The sequence below is a fragment of the Oncorhynchus masou genome, unplaced genomic scaffold (assembly GCF_036934945.1).
Source record: "Oncorhynchus masou masou isolate Uvic2021 unplaced genomic scaffold, UVic_Omas_1.1 unplaced_scaffold_584, whole genome shotgun sequence".
Classification (NCBI taxonomy): domain Eukaryota; kingdom Metazoa; phylum Chordata; class Actinopteri; order Salmoniformes; family Salmonidae; genus Oncorhynchus; species Oncorhynchus masou.
In genome coordinates this window covers 357,152-380,000 of record NW_027012260.1, presented here as the reverse complement: position 1 = coordinate 380,000, position 22,849 = coordinate 357,152, and the positions used below count along the sequence as shown (strand labels likewise).

Genomic DNA, 22,849 nt, shown 5'->3' with positions numbered 1-22,849 from the left:
TCCTTCCAGCATCATCATGTCCATTAGTAGATAAGACAGGAAGAGAGAATCAATCTGCATCTCACTTTAAATCTCCCGTTAACAATTAGCTGAATCAATCATTTTTTTTCATTAATTTTGGTTTGTTAGTAAGTTATTTTTATTTGTCTTTGTTATGGTTTGTCATGATGTTTATGACCCCCCCTCCCCCAGAAATACCTTTCTCCCTTTCCTCTCTCTTCACTCTACAGAAGGACTCTTGAAAAGCCTTTGTTAAACATAGAGAGTCGGGGAACATCAAAAGGTGGGGGGAAAGGAACCATATTTCGGGAATCCAACCAGTTGAAAATATGAGTTGGTACTTAATGAATATGATGGCGGATCAGTTGGTGTCTGAGACATTCTTACTAATGATAGGATGACATAAACTGTATCTTGAAAAGTCTTGTGCAATTTAAATGTTTAAATATGAAACTCCTTGTGAAAAGATGAAATGTAATTTTAGCTTCTTAATGAGAGAATTGTGTTTTCATAAGTTTAAAGCTCTGCTCACTCAGTGGCCCCGCCCATGTGAAGAGACATTGGTTATAAACTATGAAACACACCCTTCTCTCCCCTCCTATATAAAGCCCTTGACGACAATGTACCTTTCTCTTCCGAGGACGATAGGACAATGGTCCATACGTTAAAAGCACTAACATGTCAACTACAGAATGAAGCCAACCTCAGCGTGAGCTTTGGCTGCGAATGGTATGAGCTTTGAACTCTTATTCACTAAAGAAGTGAGACATCCTAGCCGTTGAGTTAGCAACAGCAGCTGTAAACGAGGGCTAGGAAAGGACGGACAAAGGACCTGGTCTACTCCAAAGTATCCAGTTTACCACTGGAGACCTTCTTCAGAGGACAAGGAAGATCTCTGTCGGGCAACACGGCCAGCATCTACCACCAACCTACCGAAGTGCAGCTCAGAGTAAATATTTATTGCATTTTCCTTTTACAAATGGGCGGTTATTTAGAATGAATTCAATACTGTATTTACGATAGCATAGCTGCCTACGGCCCGATAGAGACATCGCTTCTCCCTTTGTTCCTCAGTCTTCCCGCTCAAACCCTTCCCGCTCAAACCCAACCCCCTCTCTTTGTGTAACCAGCCGTCATATCTGTTCAGTCCGCTAGAGACGTTTTCCTTTATGACATCATTTGTAATCAATGTATGATTCATTCTGTGTATATGTAATTCTGTGTGATTAGTTAGTTATTTAGGAAATAAATAATTAAACCCAATTTTGTATTGCTGATTCAACTTGTTAGACAGGGTTCATGAAAATCGTGAAGAACCAAGAATATACAACTTTCAGATGAGACTAAACAAGGTGAAGATTAAATATTGACTGCTATTGAGGTAAAATATCACCAGGTCTTTAAGAGTTTATTCAGAAGATAACAGCTCTATAAACATTATTTTGTGGTGCCCCGACTTTCTAGTTAATTATCTATCTGATTAGCTTAATCAGGTTTTATTAATTAAAGATAAATTATTTTATAGAATAGCATGTCATATCACTTAATCCGGCATAGCCAAAGACACGACAGGTGCTAAACTGTTATCAACAAAACAAATCCAAAAACAGAAATATACAAACAAGAGTACATAAAGCTAACAGACAGGGGTATTACACATGGAGATACATTTTCAATTTGTCCAAATGTTTTATGGTACGTATTGATTTTTTTTGTTTTTACACTGACTGAATCAATCATTATCATACAGCCCGTTAGCATTTAGCTAAGTGTGCTTCCCAAAATGGCACCCTATTCCCTATACAGTGCACTACCCTATGAGCCCTGGTCAAAAGTAGTGCACTATAAAGGGAATAGGGTGCCAATTGGGATACACATAAATCTCCACCATGCAGTCCAATGCTAAACGAGTCTGTAGTACATCTGACTGAACTGGTAAATTATGGGTAAATTACTGTGTCCTAAATACCTAAATAAAGTACTGCTGACATGGGTGAAAAGCTATTTTTTTTATGTGTGAATGATTAAGTTAATCAGCGTTTTCAACGAGGATGAAGAGCAGGCAGGACTGAATTATACCCTGATGAAGACAGCTTGTCTGTGGAAACGTTGGACATAAAGATTTTTGCATCTGAGCTCCTAGAGTGCGTGGAGTGCACACTGAAAACACCATAGACAGTTTCCTAAAAGGCCTCTCGGACAACTATCAACTTTGTGTGTGTGTGTGTGTGTGTGTGTGTGCGTGCGCGTGCGTGTGTGTGCGTGTGTGCGTGTGCCTGTGCTAGTGTGTGAGAGCCCCTGTCACATCCATTATAGGTGTGACAGTCAAAGTGATGTCTGCATCGACTGCTCTCCCTCCTGTGGCCTGACTTACCAGCTCTCACAGTCTCATGTCAGAATTAGAGTTCGTTCATGTTTCTCAAACATCAAATTTCAACGCGTTTAGGGTTAAGTTGAGACATTAACTCCAAATTCTTAAGTTAGGCATTAACTCCCAATGGTTAAGGTAAGGGTTAAGGTGTGGGATAGACTTCAAACTAAAATATCAAAAATAACTTTCTATCGCTGGAGTTGAACATGCAACCGTTTGGAATCAGATGCTAACGCCCATCTACCATCCCAGTCCACAACACCATCTACACATCTACCATCCCAGTCAGAACACCATCTACCACCATCTACCATCCCAGTCCACAACACCATCATCTACCATCCCAGTCCACAACACCATCTACCACCATCTACCATCCCAGTCCACAACACCATCTACCACCATCTACCATCCCAGTCCACAACACCATCTACCACCATCTACCATCCCAGTCCACAACACCATCTACCACCATCTACCATCCCAGTCCACAACACCATCTACCACCATCTACCATCCCAGTCCACAACACCATCTACCACCATCTACCATCCCAGTCCACAACACCATCTACCACCATCTACCATCCCAGTCCACACACCATCTACCACCATCTACCATCCCAGTCCACAACACCATCTACCACCATCTACCATCCCAGTCCACAACACCATCTACCACCATCTACCATCCCAGTCCACAACACCATCTACCACCATCTACCATCCCAGTCCACAACACCTAGCACACGTGAAACCGACTCCAGCACTCATGTTGCCCCTGGTGGGCTGTTAGTGTGTCCCAATGTCCTCAGCCCATCCATCCGTACATCAGCTGTTAGGCCCTCACTTCTCCTATCAATCCCAATGGTTAAAGGTAGACGGAGTTAAGGGTGTCTGGGACTGGAGAGTTCAAACTGAAATATCAAAAAAGCTTAGGTAGAGGAGGAGGAGTCTGAACATGCAACCGTTTGGAAGCTAAAGGGGAGGAGGAGAGAGTGTGAGGGGAGGGAAGGAAGAGAGATCTACCATGGGAAGGAGAATGAGAGGTGTGCCCCATCACCTCACAGTCCTGTCACCATCAACACCCCTCATCACCATCCATCACCATCAAAGTGTCTCCATAATGTCCATCAACACCTCACAGCAGTCTCCTGTGGCATGACTTACCATCCCAGTCTCACAGAATCCGTAGACTTCTACCATGTTTCTCAAACATCATAATGTCATCCTGTCACCATCACCAGTCCACAGCAGTCTCAAATGTCTACCACCATCACCTACAGCAGTCCCATATGTCATGTTACCTGTCAGGTATCACCTCACAGCAGTCTACAGGTGTGGGATACCACTTCAAACTACCATCACCATCAAAGCAATAACTTTCTATCTCACCAGCTGGAGTCTGACCATCCAAGTCCGTTTGGAATCAGATGCTACCAGTCCATCTACCATCCCAGTCCACAACACCATCTACCACCATCTACCATCCCAGTCCACAACACCATCTACCACCATCTACCATCCCAGTCCACAACACCATCTACCACCATCTACCATCCCAGTCCACAACACCATCTACCACCATCTACCATCCCAGTCCACAACACCATCTACCACCATCTACCATCCCAGTCCACAACACCATCTACCACCATCTACCATCCCAGTCCACAACACCATAGGCACACGTGAAACCGACTCACCTCACAGCAGTCTCCATAATGTCATGTTACCTATCACAGTCACCTCAAGGTAACAGCACTCACTCCATAATGTTGCCCCTGGTGGGCAGTCTCCATAATGGTTAACACCTCATCTCCCAATGTCCTCAGCCCATCCATCCGTACATCAGCTGTTCCAGTCATGCCCTCACTTCTCCTATCAATCTACCACACTAGACAAATGGAGGGTTGTCAGGAAGGGGAGACGGAGGGAGGGAGAGTGGTGTCACCATGCTCCAGGACTGGAGGAGTAGAGAAACATGATGTAGATGAGAGCAGGGAGGAACCTGCTTAGGTCTCCATAATGTCATGTTAGAGAGAGTCTCCAGCAGTCTCCAGTCATGTTACCTGAATCACCTCAAGCAGTGAATGTCAGACCTGAGAGAGCGGAGGGAAGGAAGGAAAGAGAGATGGGGGAGGGAATCACCTCACAGCAGTCTCCATAATGTCATGTTACCTGGAAGGGGTGGGAAGGAGTCTCCATAATGTCGGGAGGGAATCACCTCAAGAAGGAGAGTGATGGACGTCAGGGACCTCAGGAGGAGTCTCCATAATGTCATGTTACCTGTCACCATCACCTCACAGCAGTCTCCATAATGTCATGTTACCTGTCACCATCACCTCACAGCAGTCTCCATAATGTCATGTTACCTGTCACCATCACCTCACAGCAGTCTCCATAATGTCATGTTACCTGTCACCATCACCTCACAGCAGTCTCCATAATGTCATGTTACCTGTCACCATCACCTCACAGCAGTCTCCATAATGTCATGTTACCTGTCACCATCACCTCACAGCAGTCTCCATAATGTCATGTTACCTGTCACCATCACCTCACAGCAGTCTCCATAATGTCATGTTACCTGTCACCATCACCTCACAGCAGTCTCCATAATGTCATGTTACCTGTCACCATCACCTCACAGCAGTCTCCATAATGTCATGTTACCTGTCACCATCACCTCACAGCAGTCTCCATAATGTCATGTTACCTGTCACCATCACCTCACAGCAGTCTCCATAATGTCATGTTACCTGTCACCATCACCTCACAGCAGTCTCCATAATGTCATGTTACTACACCATCACCTCACAGTGTCTCCATAATGTCATGTTCTATTCTGTCTCCATAATGTTGTTACCTCACCATCACCTCACAGCAGTTTAATGTCAATGCACCATCACACCACTTATCACCAACACGCCCTCAGAGGAGTCTCCATAATGTCATACCTGTCAAATATGTTAGCAGTCTCCATTTAAAATGAGGTCACCTCAAGCAGTCTCCATAATGTCATGTTACCTACCATCACCTCAGAGTCTCCATAATGTCATGTTACCTAGCAAACTTAAATCTCCAGTCATGTTACCTGTTTCATCCAGATGTTACAGATTTTCACAGCAGTCTCCATAATGTCATGTTACCTTCACCATCACCTCCGCAGTCTCCATAATGTCAAACATGCACCATCACCCCAGCACCAGAATGTCATGTTACCTGTTTCCATTCCAAATGTCATGACTTGTCACCATGCCTCACAGATTCTCCATAATGTCATGTGTCACCATCACCTCACAAGTCTCCATAAAATGTTACCTGTCACCATTTGGTGCAGTCTCCATAATGTCATTTACCTATCACCATCACCTCACAGCAGTCTCCATAATGTCATGTTACCTGTCACCATCACCTCATTTTCATGTTACCTCTACCACCTCACAGCAGTCTCCATTTGGTCACCATCAAAGCAGTCTCCATAATGTCATGTTACCTTAAATAATATCACCTCACAGTCTCCATAATGTCATGTTACCTGTCACCATCACCTCACAGCAGTCTCCATGCTGATTCTGGTTTTGTCATGTTACCTGTCACCATCACCTCACAGCAGTCTCCATGTCATGTTCCTATCACCATCACAACAGCTTGCTGACCTGTCACCATCACCTCACAGCAGTCTCCATAATGTCATGTTACCTGTCACCACACCTCACAGCTTGCATAATGTCATGTTTTCACCATCACCTCACAGCAGTCTCCATAATGTCATGTTACCTGTCACCATCACCTCTGGTTCTCCATAATGTGTTCTCTCACCATCAACAGCAGTCTCCATAATGTCATGTTACCTGTTTGCAGTCTCCATAATGTCATGTTACCTGTCACCATCACCTCACAGCAGTCTTCTGATAATGTCATGTTACCTAGACCATCAACCTCACAGCAGTCTCCATAATGTCATGTTCCCTATCACCAACACAGCTCTGATAATGTCATGGTTTTGGACCATCACCTCACAGCAGTCTCCATAACAGTCATGTTACCGCCATCACCTCAGGCAGTCTCCATAATGTCATGTTACCTAGCACTCACACAGTCACCTCACCAGCAGTCTCCATAATGTCATGTTACCTGTCACCATCACCTCACAGCAGTCTCCATAATGTCATGTTACCTGTCACCATCACCTCACAGCAGTCTCCATAATGTCATGTTACCTGTCACCATCACCTCACAGCAGTCTCCAGGGTCTGTTACCTGTCACCATCACCTCACAGCAGTCTCCATAATGTCATGTTACCTGTCACCATCACCTCACAGCAGTCTCCATAATGTCATGTTACCGTCACCATCACCTCACAGCAGTCTCCATAATGTCATGTTACCTGTCACCATCACCTCACAGCAGTCTCCATAATGTCATGTTACGATCACCAGAATCACCTCACCAGTCTCCAGAATGTCATGTTACCTGTCACCATCAATGTCCTAATGTCTCCTGTCACCATCACCTGTCATAGATGAGATGTTAACTAACCATCATGGGACCCATAATGCTCTGATACCTGTCACCATCACCTCACAGCAGTCTCCATAATGTCATGTTACCTGTCACCATCACCTCTGAGTCCACCTTATAAACTCACAGGAGTCTCCATAGTCATGTTACCTGTCACCATCACCTCCAAAGTCTCCATAATGTCATTATGTCAATCACTCACAGCAGTCCCATAATGGTTACCTGATCCACCTCACAGCAGTCTCCAAATGTCATGGGACCTGTAGGGCTCTGATCCAAATGTCATGTGTCACCATACCTAAACTCATAATGGACCCATAGGGCTCTGATCCAAAGTAGTGCATTATAAACTCATGCACCCATAGGGCATCCAAAGTAGTCTCCCATTATAAAGGGTTTAAACTGCTATGGTGGTTCTATTCTGTCTATTTTTGTTTCTACTTTTTGTAATGCTTCACACCACTTATCACCAACACGCCGAGAGGACAATTAACAAATGTATGTTATCACTTCATTTAAAATGAGGTGTAAACCCTTGGTGTTAGTAACAAGACAACTAGAAACTTAAATTAGCTGGTTTCCATCCAGATGGGGACAGATTTTCAATGAACTATTCTTATATCCGCATTAAAAACAAACATGCACATTTTCCCACCAGAAGTGTGTTTCCATTAAACTGACTTGTTGCGGATTTAAATGATGTGTGTGATGACAAGGTGCAAATAAAAAGCAATTTGGTGCTTTAGTTTTCATATACCATATAAAAAGCCAAGTTCAATGTGTTTCCATCATGTTTGGTCATGTGCTGGTTTTGGTGTTCTCTAGACAACAGCTTGCTGATTCTGGTTTGTTTCCCTAAAATAACAACAGCTTGCTGATTCTGGTTTGATTCCTCTTTGTGACACACACGTGTTCTTTGGTGTGTGCTTGCTGATTCTGGTTTTGGCGTGTTCTCTAGACAACAGCTTGCTGATTCTGGTTTTGGCGTGTTCCCTAGACAACAGCTTGCTGATTCTGGTTTTGGTGTGTTCTCTAGACAACAGCTTGCTGATTCTGGTTTTGGTGTGTTCTCTAGACAACAGCTTGCTGATTCTGGTTTTGGTGTGTTCTCTAGACAACAGCTTGCTGATTCTGGTTTTATGTTCTCCTAGACAACAGCTTGCTGATTCTGGTTTTGGCGTGTTCCCTAGACAACAGCTTGCTGATTCTGGTTTTGGTGTGTTCCTAGACAACAGCTTGCTGATTCTGGTTTTGCCCTTCCCTTAACAGCTTGCTGATTCTGGTTTTGGTGTGTTCCTTTGCTTGCTGATTCTGGTTTTGCTCTGTGTTCTCTAGACAGCAGCTTGCTGATTCTGGTTTTGGTGTGTTCTCTAGACAACAGCTTGCTGATTCTGGTTTTGGAGTGTGTTCCCTAGACAACAGCTTGCTGATTCTGGTTTTGGCGTGTTCCAGACAACAGCTTGCTGATTCTGGTTTTGGTGTGTTCCCTAGACAGCAGCTTGCTGATTCTGGTTTTGGCGCGTGTTCTCGAGACAACAGCTTGCTGATTCTGGTTTTGGCGTGTTCCCTAGACAGCAGCTTGCTGATTCTGGTTTTGGCGTGTTCCCTAGACAGCAGCTTGCTGATTCTGGTTTTGGCGTGTTCCGAGACAACAGCTTGCTGATTCTGGTTTTGGCCGTGTTCTCAGACAACAGCTTGCTGATTCTGGTTTTGGCGTGTCGAGACAACAGCTTGCTGATTCTGGTTTTGGCGTGTTCTTACACATACACACAGACACACACACTGGTTTGGCACACTTGCTGATTCTGGTTTTGGCACGTGTTCTCAGACACACAGCTTGCTGATTCTGGTTTTGGCGTGTTCACTAGACAGCAGCTTGCTGACACACTCCACATACAACCGCTTGCTGACTCTGGTTTTGGCCTGTTCTCGAGACAACAGCTTGCTGATTCTGGTTTTGGTGTTTCTACAACAGCTTGCTGATTCTGATTTTAGGCGTGTTCTCTAGACAACAGCTTGCTGATTCTGGTTTTGGTGTGTTCTCTAGACAACAGCTTGCATTCTGATTTTGCCGTGTTCTCCAGACAAACCTTGCTGATTCTGGTTTTGGCACATGTTCCTGACAACAGCTTGCAGATTCTGGTTTTGGAGGGTGTTCTCAGCACTGAGACACAGTGTCTTAGACCGCTGAACCAGGGTCTGTAGTGACGTCTCTAGCACTGAGACACAGTGCCTTAGACCGCTGAACCAGGGTCTGTAGTGACGTCTCTAACACTGAGACAAAGTGGCTGCACTGCGCCACTCTACGGTATAAGACGAGAACAGAATAAACTTTGGTTCATCCCTCCCTCCCTCCCTCCCTCCCTCCACAGGAAAATGTGGAGAAAGAGAGACGCACATCAAAGTAGTGCATTATAAACTCACCCATAGGGCTCGGATCAAACAGTGCATTATAAACTCATGGGACCCACAGGGCTCTGATCCAAAGTAGTGCATTATAAACTCATGGGACCAACAGGGCATCAGACATGTATGATTTATGTTCACTCTACCATGGCCTCTTGGTAATGATGGAGTTGTGGGTCATCAGAGTACAATAATTAGCTATCCAGACTAATAAGCATTTTTTCCCTTCAGTGTGTTTGTTCAATAGTAATGTATGTGCTTGATTCCTCTTTGTGACACACACGTGTGTGTGTGTGTGTGTGTGTGTGTGTGTGTGTGTGTGTGTGTGTGTGTGTGTGTGTGTGTGTGTGTGTGTGTGTGTGTGTGTGTGTGTGTGTGTGTGTGTGTGTGTGTGTGTGTGTGTGTGTGTGTGTGTGTGTGTGTGTGTGTGCGTGTGCGTGTGCGTGTGCGGTGTGTGCAGACAGTGTGTGTTATGTGTGTGTGTGTGTGTGTGTTGTGTGTGTGTGTGTGTGAACCCTGAATGAATGGAGTGTGTGTGAGTGTGTGTGTGTGTGTGTGTGTGAGAACGAACATGATGATGTGTTGATGCCTTTGATATTCTTAAATGATGGGTCTTTCTCTATCTCATTCCTCTCATCCTCTGCTCTGTACTGGGTTATGTCTGGAAGTTGTCATTTAACATTGACTGGCATTCCTTTGGGTCTCCCGCCTCTTGGCTTGGTCACCCTGGTTCCTGGACCAACACTGGTCTCCAGGGTGTTGTTGACGGACCACACACATGGGTATAAGGAACTGACATTAATCCTCAAATGGTTATAATGTTAGCAAGAACACACACACACACACTTGCAGGTCCACACACACCACGGAAAAGGTTGAGAATCACACACCTAGACCATGTGGCACCTGACATAGTGCTAGCTATATCATCTCTGCTCTTTAATGACACATGACATACCACCTTCTGTGCATAGCTACATCATCTCTGCTCTTTAACCTAAACCCCTGACATAGTGCTAGCTACATCATCTCTACTCTTTAATGACACCACACATAGTGCTTCTGCATCATTACACACTACATCATGCTCTACACACATCTCTGCTCCAGCACAATGACACCTGACATAGTGCTACACACACATCATCTCTGCTGGCTTTAATGACACCACACATAGCTATCGCTAATAAGCTACATCATCTACCACACACAATGACACCTGACATACACACTACATCATCTCTGCTCTTTAATGATGGAGTTGTAATGCTATCGCTACATCATTTACCCAACATTTAATGACACCTGACATAGTGCTAGCTACATCATCTCTACTCTTTAATGACACCTGACATAGTGCTAGTGTACATCATCTCTGTGTCTTTAATGACACCTGACATAGTGCTAGCTACATCATCTCTGCTCTTTAATGACACAGCAGACAGTCATTATGTCTCCACGTCTACCCATTAGTCTCTCATTAGCAGGCTGAACCTGAATGAATGGAGGAGTGAGAATCAGACTTGCTCGTTTAATGACACCTGACATGAGTTGATCTTTTGACTACATCATCTGGTTGAACTCCGGTTCATGACACCTGACATAGTGTTATGTCTGGAATCATTTATAGAGTCTCTTTTTTCTCAACCCCTGACAACACTGACATAGTGTTAGCTACATCATCTATAAGGAACTGACATTAATGACAAATGGTTATAATGTTAGCAAGCTAGCTTCATCCATGGTCTTTAATGACACTGTCCTGACCATGTGACACCTGACATAGTGCTACATCTGCTCTTTAATGACACATGACATAGTGCTAGCTACATCATCTCTGCTCTTTAATGACTCTTTAATGACACCTGACATAGTGCTAGCTACATCATCTACTCTTTAATGACACCTGACATAGTGCTAGCTACATCATCTCTGCTCTTTAATGACCCCTGACATAGTGCTAGCTACATCATCTCTGCTCTTTAATGACCCCTGACATAGTGCTAGCTACATCATCTCTACTCTTTAATGACACCTGACATAGTGCTAGCTACATCATCTCTACTCTTTAATGACACCTGACATAGTGCTAGCTACATCATCTCTACTCTTTAATGACACCTGACATAGTGCTAGCTTCATCATCTCTACTCTTTTAATGACACCTGACATATTGCTAGCTACATCATCTCTACTCTTTAATGACACCTGACATAGTGCTAGCTACATCATCTCTACTCTTTAATGACACCTGACATAGTGCTAGCTACATCATCTCTGCTCTTTAATGACACCTGACATAGTGCTAGCTACATCATCTCTGCTCTTTAATGACACCTGACATAGTGCTAGCTACATCATCTCTGCTCTTTAATGACACCTGACATAGTGCTAGCTACATCATCTCTGCTCTTTAATGACACCTGACACAGTGCTATCTACATCATCTACCCTTTTTAATGACACCTGACATAGTGCTAGCTACATCATCTCTACTCTTTAATGACACCTGACATAGTGCTAGCTTCATCATCTCTGCTCTTTAATGACACCTGACACAGTGCTAGCTTCATCATCTCTGCTCTTTAATAACACCTGACATAGTGCTAGCTTCATCATCTACTCTTTAATGACACCTGACATAGTGCTAGCTACATCTACTCTTTAATGACACCTGACATAGTGCTAGCTACATTATCTCTGCTCTTTAATGACACCTGACATAGTGCTTGCTACATCAACTCCACTCTTTAATAATAACACATATCTACATTTGATCCTTTTAAATGTTTTCATCAAGACTTGAGCCGTCCCAATTCATACCCATAAATCTCTCAATTTGAAGAAATAAGGACACCCCCCCCTTTTGCCTTCAAAAGAAATGAGTGAAGATTAGAAAGAGAAGTTACTCTGACATACCAGCCTCTTATGAGCTTGAATGTTTAAAACAGTCTACCCCCTTTCAATCTTTCCCAGGTTAAGCCAGTCTCTTTGAAGTGGAGCGTGTGTGTGTGTGTGTGTCTACTTGTGTCTATCCTTCTCTTCTCTTCTGTTCTTCAGTCTAATTAAAAGAACCCGTCTTGAATCTTATCAGAGAACACATCTCCGATCAGGAAATCACATTACTTTTTTACAAGTGTGTCGAGTGTGTGTGTTTGCGTGCGATACCAACGCCAAACTGAACTTCAGCGTGCCAAGTGAGGAGAATTACAACCATCGCCTCCACCCCGACACACACACACACACACACACACCCCGGAGTGAGGGGAGGACCGTACGTAGTGTTACCATGAGCGATAACGAGGAGGCTTAAGGATCTCTGCCATCTAATCACTGCCTGCATTTCAAAGGGAAGAGCTACCAATTAAAATAGATGGAGCTCAATAAGGACTCACGACCTGGCCTCGACTAGCTGTGGAGAGATGGAGAGATGGAGGGAAAGAGAGAGATATAGATAGAAATAGAGCTAGACAGAGAGAGAGAGACGGAGAGAGAGTGAAAGAACCATCTAGCACCCCGACTTCAAAACCAATCGGCCATGTCTCAGTGACGAACAGGGAGTGGGAGAGAAAGGGGGGAGAGATAGTAAAAGAGTGAGACAGAGAGAAAAAGAGGAAGAGTGAGTGAGGAAGAGAAAGAGGCAGAGAGAGGAAGAGAGGCTTGATGAATACACACGTGAGGTCCCTGCTGAGGTGACTTACAGGTTTATGGATAATAATAGAACAGAGTGATGGAGCAGACGGATAGAGGAGCAGATTGGAGAGAAGGAGCAGAGGACCTGCTGGAGGGGTGGAGAGCCTCACAAACGTTTGACCGGATGGTTTGTGAGTCTCTAGTGAGACTGTGGGAGGATTAATACCCTGGATAAGAGAGCTGTGATTAAAGTGTGTGTGTGTGTGTGTGTGTAAGCGCATGTGCATGTGATGCACATCATATGGAGTGTTCAAGCTGTCTGAACGTGTCAGTGGGAAGCGCATCAATGACAAAGCTCCACGGGACAGCGTTTACTCCATGTATTTATTTAATAGGCTGCAGCCCATCTATGTACATTAACATTCCATAAGCCAACAGTCCTCTATGGATCCCAGAAGTAATGACGACCCAAGAGCTCATTTAACATCATTACAAAAAAAGGGCACATATGGCCGTTATCTAATGACTACTAATTATCTCAATGTCTGGCAACCCAAATGGCACCCTATTCCCTATGTAGTTAACTACTTCTGAAAAGTAGTGCACTAAAACAGGGAATAGGATGCCATTTGGGATGCCAGACAATCCATTTTCATTTGCTCGGGAATAATTGAAGCAAAACAGCCTTACTCCAGCTTCAGCACAGCAGAATTGGTCCCAATCATGAATTACAGACATATTGGTGCGTGATGATCAATGCATTGCACGAAACCATGAATCAAAAGTGTAAACTTGTCATGATGAGCCTTCATCTAATTGAATAACAATGATACTCCCACAATGAATTGGAGGTACCATTGAAAATGATCAAATTCAATGGTCTTTCATTTCAGAGAAAAGGCATAAATCTATAAAACAGAAAGCACAGATATAATACACTTTGATTCTCCCTTTCATTCATAGAAAAATAAAAACCCCTTCATGGGTGTTTTGAACCAGGCCTCTGGCAGTTGGTAAAAGGCAGTTTGAGGTGAGGTGTTAAAACCATCTGACAAACTGGTAACATAATTCATCCAGTCTGACATCATTAACTAATCAAGATCGATCGTTCCTCCTCCGTGACTTTGGTCGCACTAGCTGTCATCACGCGTGTGTGTTCCAGTGTGTGTGTTCTCCTGACTCATCGCTTTCCCTTCCAGAGATCCGACTCAGGCTGGACCCAGTCCCCTCCCATGATGCTTTGCAGGCGAAAGTCTTGGAAATATTCCAAGAGGTGGCTGCGTCGTGAGAGAGAGAGAGAGAGAGAAAGTGCAGTCTGTCAGTTTGGTAACACACACAATCTGTGAATTTGCGAGACACACGCGCACAGAAACCTGTGAATTTGCATTTCATTTTCTCAGTGTAATAAAACATGGGGCTGACTATTGGAATCTGTCCACTGACAGCTAACACATCTAAGCACTGAATACTTATGCAGTGGTGGAGAGGTGTCTCTGTCACACACACACACACACACACACACACACACACACACACACGCACGCACACACACACACACGCACGCACACGGAATAGTTATGCTGCAGAGGAGTAGGCTTTATCTCCGTCATCTAAACATATTTTTAAAAGTAGAGTTGGCAGTGTGTGTGTGTGTGTTTGTATAGAGTCGGCAATGCAGTCTTCTCCTGAAAAATGCTCTGGAAGAGTTTCAGCCTTGAACATTGTGTGTCTGAAGAAGGAAGAGACTGTGTTCTGACTAAAGAAAGGCAGACAGACACGAACCCTCCTTTTCTACAGACAGACACGGACCCTCCTTTTCTACAGACAGACACGAACCCTCCTTTTCTACAGACAGACACGAACCCTCCTTTTCTACAGACAGACACGGACCCTCCTTTTCTACAGACAGACACGGACCCTGACAGACCCCCTCCTTTTCTACAGACAGACACGGACCCTCCTTTTCTACAGACAGACACGGACCCTCCTTTTCAGACATGGACCCTCCTTTTCTAAACAGGCAGACAGACACGGACCCTCCTTTTCTACAGACATGTAAACAGACAGGACACGGACCCTCAACAGACACGGACCCTCCTTTTCTATAGCAAGACAGACATGTAAAAGGCGAGACAACTGCATACAACCATAATCATCTCACTGATCAGATGGGTCAACACTGTAGGCCTCAATACCATTAATGATCAGATGGATCAACACTGTAGGCCTCAATACCATTACTGATCAGATGGGTCAACACTGTAGGCCTCAATACCATTATGATCAGATGGATCAACACTTAGGCCTCAATACCATTACTGATCAGATGGATCAACATGTAGGCCTCAATACCATTACTGATCAGATTTGATCAACACTGTAGGCCTCAATACCATTACTGATCAGTATTTGATGGATCAACACTGTAAGGCCTCAATACCATTACTGATCAGTATTTGATGGGTCAACACTGTAGGCTTCAATACCATTACTGATCAGTATTTGATGGATCAACACTGGAGGCTTCAATACCATTACTGATCAGCACACACTTGCATACCACTTTAATGAAGCTATGCCTTGAGCATGCCTTCTAAGTAGTATGCTAATGTGGATATTAAAATGTTGCACACCTGAAATGTGCCCGATATTCTTTTCAAAATTCTTCAAGCTCTATCAAGTTGGTTGTTGATCATTGCTAGACAACCATTTTCAGGTCTTGCCATAGACTTTCAAGCAGATTTAAGTCAAAACTTTCTCCTATCCCAGCCATTGAACACTCTGTTTTTAAAGTCACTATTGGCCTCATGGTGAAATCCCTGAGCAGTTTCCTTCCTCTCGGGCAACTGAGTAAAAAATAAAACCTAAATAAAAATACATAATTCCACTTTGACATGATGGGGTATTCTGTGTAGGCCAGTGACAAAAAAACAAACAATTTAATCAAATGAAATGTATTTATATAGCCCTTCGTACATCAGCTGATATCTCAAAGTGCTGTACAGAAACCCACCAACAGCAAGCAATGCAGGTGTAGAAGCACGGCAAGCATTTCATCCATTTTACATTCAGGCTGTAACAACAACACAATGTGGAAAAGGTCTGGGCTGTGAATACTTTCTGAAGGCAATAAACAGACTCACAAGTTGGGCTTCTGCCCCTCCACTAGGTCAGCCTGGGGGACGGGGTAGAGGGACTCGTAGGTACGCCCCGCCCCGGACCCGTGGATGGCGTACGAGTTCATCTTGTTCACGTTGGGGGGGAAGTAGCACCAGGGGAGAAGAGCCTCGCCCTCCCACCTGTTTCCTGTGATGGTTGCCGTGAACGACAGAGGCAGTTGTTGCTGGAAATAAAAACAAAAAATTGGTTTTAAACCAAACTGATGACTGTATCTGTTGGACCCTTAGATTACTGTTAGGGTAAGTGACGAAATACAGGTAAGTCTGTGTGAATATAACTAGATGAAATATATTGGGGCAGAACTAAATATTTATAAAATATGAGTGTAATACATTGTACTCTTCCATTGTTCATTCATGCATTAATTAATTAATTCATCCATCCATTCATTCATTCATGCATTAATTAATTAATTAATTCATCCATTCACCCATCCATCCAGTCATTCATTCATCCATCCAGTCATTCATCCATCCATCCAGTCATTCATCCATTCAGTCATTCATCCATTCAGTCATTCATCCATCCAGTCATTCATTCATCCATCCATTCATTCATTCATCCAGTAATTCATTCATCCATTCAGTCATTCATCCATCCAGTCATCCAACCATCATCCATCCATCCATTCATTCATCCAGTCATCCATCCAGTCATTCATCCATCCATTCATTCAGTCATTAATCCATTCATTCAGTCATCCATCCATCCAGTCATTCATCCATCCATCCATCCAGTCATCCAGTCATCCAACCATCATCCATCCATCCATCCATCCATTCATTCATCCAGTCATCCATCCAGTCATTCATCCATTCATAGGGAGGATGTGAGGGTGTTCACTTACCATGAAAGCATGACCTCTTCCAGAGAGCAGTAACACCAAGTGTTGTCCATGTCTGCAACAGAAGAGCAATAATCAGTATAGTGCTACTGGAGAACCATCAATCAGACCATCAACGCCTTTAAAGAACGGCTCTACTTACGGACACACTTCCACCTCCAGATAGTTCACAGTAGTACTGTCCAGAAAGAACGCCTCAACCACTGTAGAAAAATAACATCAAAAGGGTTATATTATACGCATTGAAAACCATCTTGTTGTGCCTGACTGAAAAAACGTCCACAAACAACAAAAAAATGAGCAATCAACGATACATTCAATATTCACTTCACAATTATTATGGTAGTAATAGTTATGATTATGCAATTACCCCCACAACTAGAACAAACCACCACTGTTCTCTCTCTCCCACCTTCATAGTCCCAGAGGCCAGGGAAGGGCTGTCCTGTTCTCTCTACTCACCTTCATAGTCCCAGAGGCCAGGGAAGGGCTGTCCTGTTCTCTCTCTCACCTTCATAGTCCCAGAGGCCAGGGAAGGGCTGTCCTGTTATCTCTCTCCACCTTCATAGTCCCAGAGGCCAGGGAAGGGCTGTCCTGTTCTCTCTCTACCCACCTTCATAGTCCCAGAGGCCAGGGAAGGGCTGTCCTGTTCTCTCTCTACCCACCTTCATAGTTCCAGAGGCCAGGGAAGGGCTGTCCTGTTCTCTCTACTCACCTTCATAGTCCCAGAGGCCAGGGAAGGGCTGTCCTGTTCTCTCTACTCACCTTCATAGTCCCAGAGGCCAGGGAAGGGCTGTCCTGTTCTCTCTCTACCCACCTTCATAGTCCCAGAGGCCAGGGAAGGGCTGTCCTGTTCTCTCTACTCACCTTCATAGTCCCAGAGGCCAGGGAAGGGCTGTCCTGTTCTCTCTCTCTACCTTCATAGTTCCAGAGGCCAGGGAAGGGCTGTCCTGTTCTCTCTACTCACCTTCATAGTTCCAGAGGCCAGGGAAGGGCTGTCCTGTTCTCTCTACTCACCTTCATAGTTCCAGAGGCCAGGGAAGGGCTGTCCTGTTCTCTCTCTCCCACCTTCATAGTTCCAGAGGCCAGGGAAGGGCTGTCCTGTTCTCTCTCTACTCACCTTCATAGTTCCAGAGGCCAGGGAAGGGCTGTCCTGTTCTCTCTCTCCCACCTTCATAGTCCCAGAGGCCAGGGAAGGGCTGTCCTGTTCTCTCTACTCACCTTCATAGTCCCAGAGGCCAGGGAAGGGCTGTCCTGGTATAACTCTACCCACCTTCATAGTCCCAGAGGCCAGGGAAGGGCTGTCCTGTTCTCTCTACCCACCTTCATAGTCCCAGAGGCCAGGGAAGGGCTGTCCTGTTCTCTCTACTCACCTTCATAGTCCCAGAGGCCAGGGAAGGGCTGTCCTGTTCTCTCTACTCACCTTCATAGTTCCAGAGGCCAGGGAAGGGCTGTCCTGTTCTCTCTACCCACCTTCATAGTCCCAGAGGCCAGGGAAGGGCTGTCCTGTTCTCTCTCTCTACCTTCATAGTCCCAGAGGCCAGGGAAGGGCTGTCCTGTTCTCTCTCTCCCACCTTCATAGTTCCAGAGGCCAGGGAAGGGCTGTCCTGTTCTCTCTACTCACCTTCATAGTTCCAGAGGCCAGGGAAGGGCTGTCCTGTTCTCTCTACTCACCTTCATAGTTCCAGAGGCCAGGGAAGGGCTGTCCTGTCTCTCTCTACCCACCTTCAGTCCCAGAGTCCCAGAGGCCAGGGAAGGGCTGTCCTGTTCTCTCTCTCCCCATAGTTCAGGGAGAAAACTGTCACCTTCATAGTCAGAGGCCAGGGAAGGGCTGTCCTGTTCTCTCTACCCACCTTCATAGTCCCAGAGGCCAGGGAAGGGCTGTCCTGTTCTCTATTTCTACCTTCATAGTTCCAGAGGCCAGGGAAGGGCTGTCCTGTTCTGTCTATTCCCCTTCATGAGTTCCAGAGGCCAGGGAAGGGCTGTCCTGTCAGGCTCTGCATCACCTTTATGGAGGAGGCCTCCTGGAGCTTATTATAGTTCCAGGAGCCAGGGAACTATGGAGCTGTCCTGTTCTCTCTCTACTCACCTTCATAGTTCCAGAGGCCAGGGAAGGGAACTGTCCTGGAGGCCGGAAGGGAACTAGGAGGCTTAAATGAAGAAGGGAGAGGCTTAAATGGAACTTGCTCTTCATCCCTCCATCCCCGGAGGCTGTAAATAGAACCTAAGGGTCTTAAATGATCCACAGGAAGGCTGTCCCATGTGGTGCTGATATCAACAAACTCCATCTCAGTCTGGCAGAGAAACGAATGGTTGCAGGGTTGGCACCTTCATATTTACAATGGGATTAGACTATTCCCAGTGTAAAGACCAACTACCCACCAAGTCCCAGATGGAACTGTTTGTGATATCATGTTCATTCCTACCCACCTTGACATATGAGTGCAGGAGGCTTCCTGTTCAGCTAACCACCAATTCCAGAGGCCAGGGAATGTCAAACATTCAGGCTTGCATTTTCAACTATGGAGGATAAATGGAACTATGGAGGCTTAGGGAAGGGCTGTCCTGTTCCTATGGAGACTAAATGTAACTACGGAGGCTTAAATGTAACTACGGAGGCTTAAATGTAACTACGGAGGCTTAAATGTAACTACGGAGGCATTTAAATGGAACTACGGAGGCATAAATGGAACTACGGAGGCATAAATGGAACTACGGAGGCATAAATGGAACTACGGAGGCTAAATGGAACTATGGAGGCATAAATGGAACTACGGAGGCTAAATGGAACTATAGGAGGCTAAATGGAACTATAGGAGGCTAAATGGAACTATAGGAGGCTAAATGGAACTATGGAGGCTAAATGGAACTATGGAGGCTAAATGGAACTATGGAGGCTAAATGGAACTATGGAGGCTAAATGGAACTATGGGGGCTAAATTGTGGACCATAAGACTTTCTAAATGGACTAAATGGAACTCAAATGGTTATACAGTAAGAACTAGGTGTAAATCTTGCAAAGCTTTTGATTTTCAAGTCATATAGAATGGAACTATAGACCTCCTATAACCTAATGTGGACAGTTGGTATCCACTATCTTAAATAGAACATGGAGGCAAATGACATTTTCAAAAGGATAAATGGAGCTAAAACACAGCTCCTTTTAACTCAAATGGTTGGTGATGTTAATTCTCACGATTTATAGTCATCAAGATGACACTACACCAAATGTGGACATTTATCTTAAGACAACAACAGATTTTGGATTTATACTGGGTTTGACAGTCAAGCTTCACCAAAGATTTTATCATACGTGCCTGTCCGTCGAGGACTAACACAGTTGATCATTTTCAAACTCAACAAAAGGAAAAATCGTGTCACTCTCTTTATAAAAGTCGCTGGCACAAAGACAAAAAGACAGTCAAGCTATCACCAAAGACTGTGAGCTAAAGACAGTCAAGCTATCACCAAAGACTGTGGAGCTAAAGACAGTCAAGCTCTCACCAAAGACTGTGGAGCTAAAGACAGTCAAGCTATCACCAAAGACTGTAGAGCTAAAGACAGTCAAGCTATCACCAAAGACTGTAGAGCTAAAGACAGTCAAGCTATCCCCAAAGACAGTCAAGCCCTGTCACTATGTAGATCTACCGGTGAGGTGGTGATTTGTTGAAATGATCCAATCAGAAAAGTGTTGTTTCTCTTTTCTTATTGGCCGTCTACCGGAAACACTGTGGGTGGAGGACGCTCAACCTGTCAGAATTACAGTGTGCTCAGATTCCCTGTCTGTGTTGAATAGTTTATATTCTGACAAATCTAATAGGAGTTACTTACTTTTGGAGGCATTAATGTTATTATGGAGAATCGCTGGATCCCAGCCAATTTGGGTGTGGAAGTGAAAGAAATTGTAGACCAGATAGCCAAAAGGGCTTTAAAACTAGACATGCTTGATATTCATGTTCTACTGGGTAGCAGTGAGGCCAAATGTAAGATCAGAGCCATTCTGATAGATGTGTGGCAGAAGAGATGGGACTCGGAGCACAAGGGCTGGCTTTCATATGTCCTCCAAAGAAAGGTCGCTGGACCAAGACTCAAAGGTCAGATTAGGAAGGAAGAGGTTGTGTTTGCTCGATTGCGCACACATTGAACTCGTCATTACATGGTTGGCGAGCATGCGAATGGTTTGTGTCTGGAGTGTATGGTCGAAGAAACGGTGGAGCATGTGTTGGTATAAGTATGTTGAAGAGAGGGAAAGATTCAAGTGGAAGGTCATTGATATTGGACGGGGTTTGGAAGGGATTTGGGGGGATGGTGGAGGGTCTTTTAGAAGTTAGTAGAGCTCTTTTTTTATTTTGTCAAAAGTACAGAGTTAGTTAGCCTAGTGGTTAGAGCGTTGGGCCAGTAACTGAAGGGTTGCTAGATCGAATCCCTGAGCTGACAAGGTAGAAATCTGTCGTTCTGCTCTTGAACAAGGCAGTTGTTCCTAGGCCATCATTGTAAATAAACATTTGTTCGTAACTGACTTGCCTAGTTAAATAAAGGATAAAAAAATTTTCAAGGTAGGATGATTTAGAAATGTGGAACTAATCGTGATTCAGCACAGTAGGTGGCGGTATGCACCTTAAACGTTTGTTTGCGGACCGCCATTATATCATAGAAGAAGAACTAAACACCACAGACAACAATGAGACATTTCACCTACACATTAATGTAAAGCATCCGGTTGGCGTTTCCACTCACCTCCAAATGGAAGCCCAGTGGCCAGAGCACCGGCAATGGGAGAAGATGGATTTTGGCCGATATTCTGCTAATTTTCTCATTGATGGAACATTTGATCTCAATACAGTTTTGTGTTTCCAAAAATAAAATCTGTTTCGAACAGAGTAGACTTCACCCGTTGTCAAGGTTTCTGGAAAATTGCGTTGTTTAAGACTGCAAAGTAGGCGTTCCCTAACGAAAATAAACTAGAATGCGCCAATAGGCTCTCGCTAGTTCGTGCTTGGCTCTGCCCACCTCCTTTATTTAACTAGGCAAGTTTACGAACAAATGTTTATTAATTTGCTCCCATTGGAAACGTCAGGCTGTTGTCTAGCTTGGGTTAGTCATACAAATATTGTTAAACACTGTCGCACAGGGAGATTAGGTCATACATGGCTACTACATGTTCTCATCTCTCGACAGGTCTATGTTGTATACCCAAGTTCGATATGGTTTGTCTTTTAGACGAGCGCAAACGTTACATTTCGCCTCGGTTATTGTCCCGTTCCATTGATTTCTATACAATATCCAGTGATTAATTTGCGCGCATTATTGATTACAGTGAAACAAGCTAATCCATTCTAGTATAGAATGGCCTCTTGGTAAATGCTGTCGTGTGCAGTTTATAAGGTGCTAATTTAGCAAAATAAAGGTGTGACACGTGTGTAGGGAGTTTTTTTAATGTTTGGTATTCAAATATCACAAACAATTGAAGCATATCTTGATTATTATTTTGGACATTTTAAAACTGGTGTTTTGACACTGGGCTAAAAATCTACAATGGGGGCATATTCATCACGCCGATTCTGTAGCAAAACGTTTCTTAAATGGAAAGAAACGGAGGGATGAATTTGTCCAATAAAAACTTTCGTTCAATTTTGGGAAATTATTACCCCTTGTTTGCTTCCGTTTGGTTCATAAATGGTAAATGGCTTGCGTAATGAATACACCCCTTGAAACATCAACATTATAATTTTCCAATTTATGATTTAGGAATAAACAGGAGTTTTACTTAATCAAATAAAAAACTACTGAATGAGTCCAAAAACATGCTTCGATTTACTGATTTTGATGACACAACTGAAAACATGCAATATTATTGCCTACTAACACGTCTGAGACCAGGCTACAAT

The 22,849-nt window shown here is 44.2% G+C and overlaps 1 protein-coding gene across 1 annotated transcript; it reads right to left on the bottom strand.

The window, feature by feature from the left end:
- Nucleotides 1-13,303: 13,303 nt before the first annotated feature.
- On the bottom strand, nucleotides 13,304-18,240 carry LOC135536254 (UPF0462 protein C4orf33 homolog). Its single transcript, XM_064962619.1, has 6 exons — nucleotides 18,183-18,240; nucleotides 17,627-17,668; nucleotides 17,104-17,164; nucleotides 16,965-17,016; nucleotides 16,081-16,280; nucleotides 13,304-14,214 (listed from the first exon to the last, which is right to left on the bottom strand). Exons 1-6 carry the CDS (start codon nucleotides 18,238-18,240, stop codon nucleotides 14,118-14,120), a joined length of 510 nt encoding a protein of 169 aa, XP_064818691.1. The 3' UTR covers nucleotides 13,304-14,117.
- Between the last annotated feature and the right edge of the window lie 4,609 nt (nucleotides 18,241-22,849).

What these genes read in the sequence shown, in the direction of transcription:
- LOC135536254 (XM_064962619.1), bottom strand. Translation starts at nt 18,240, where the DNA reads ATGAAGGTGGGTAGAGTTATACCAGGACAGCCCTTCCCTGGCCTCTGG. An exon ending in TGGCCTCTGGAACTATGAAG is followed by an intron (nt 17,165 to 17,626) that starts GTGGGTAGAGAG and finishes ATTTTTCTACAG; the next exon opens with TGGTTGAGGCGTTCTTTCTG. An exon ending in CTGGAGGTGGAAGTGTGTCC is followed by an intron (nt 17,017 to 17,103) that starts GTAAGTAGAGCC and finishes CTTCTGTTGCAG; the next exon opens with ACATGGACAACACTTGGTGT.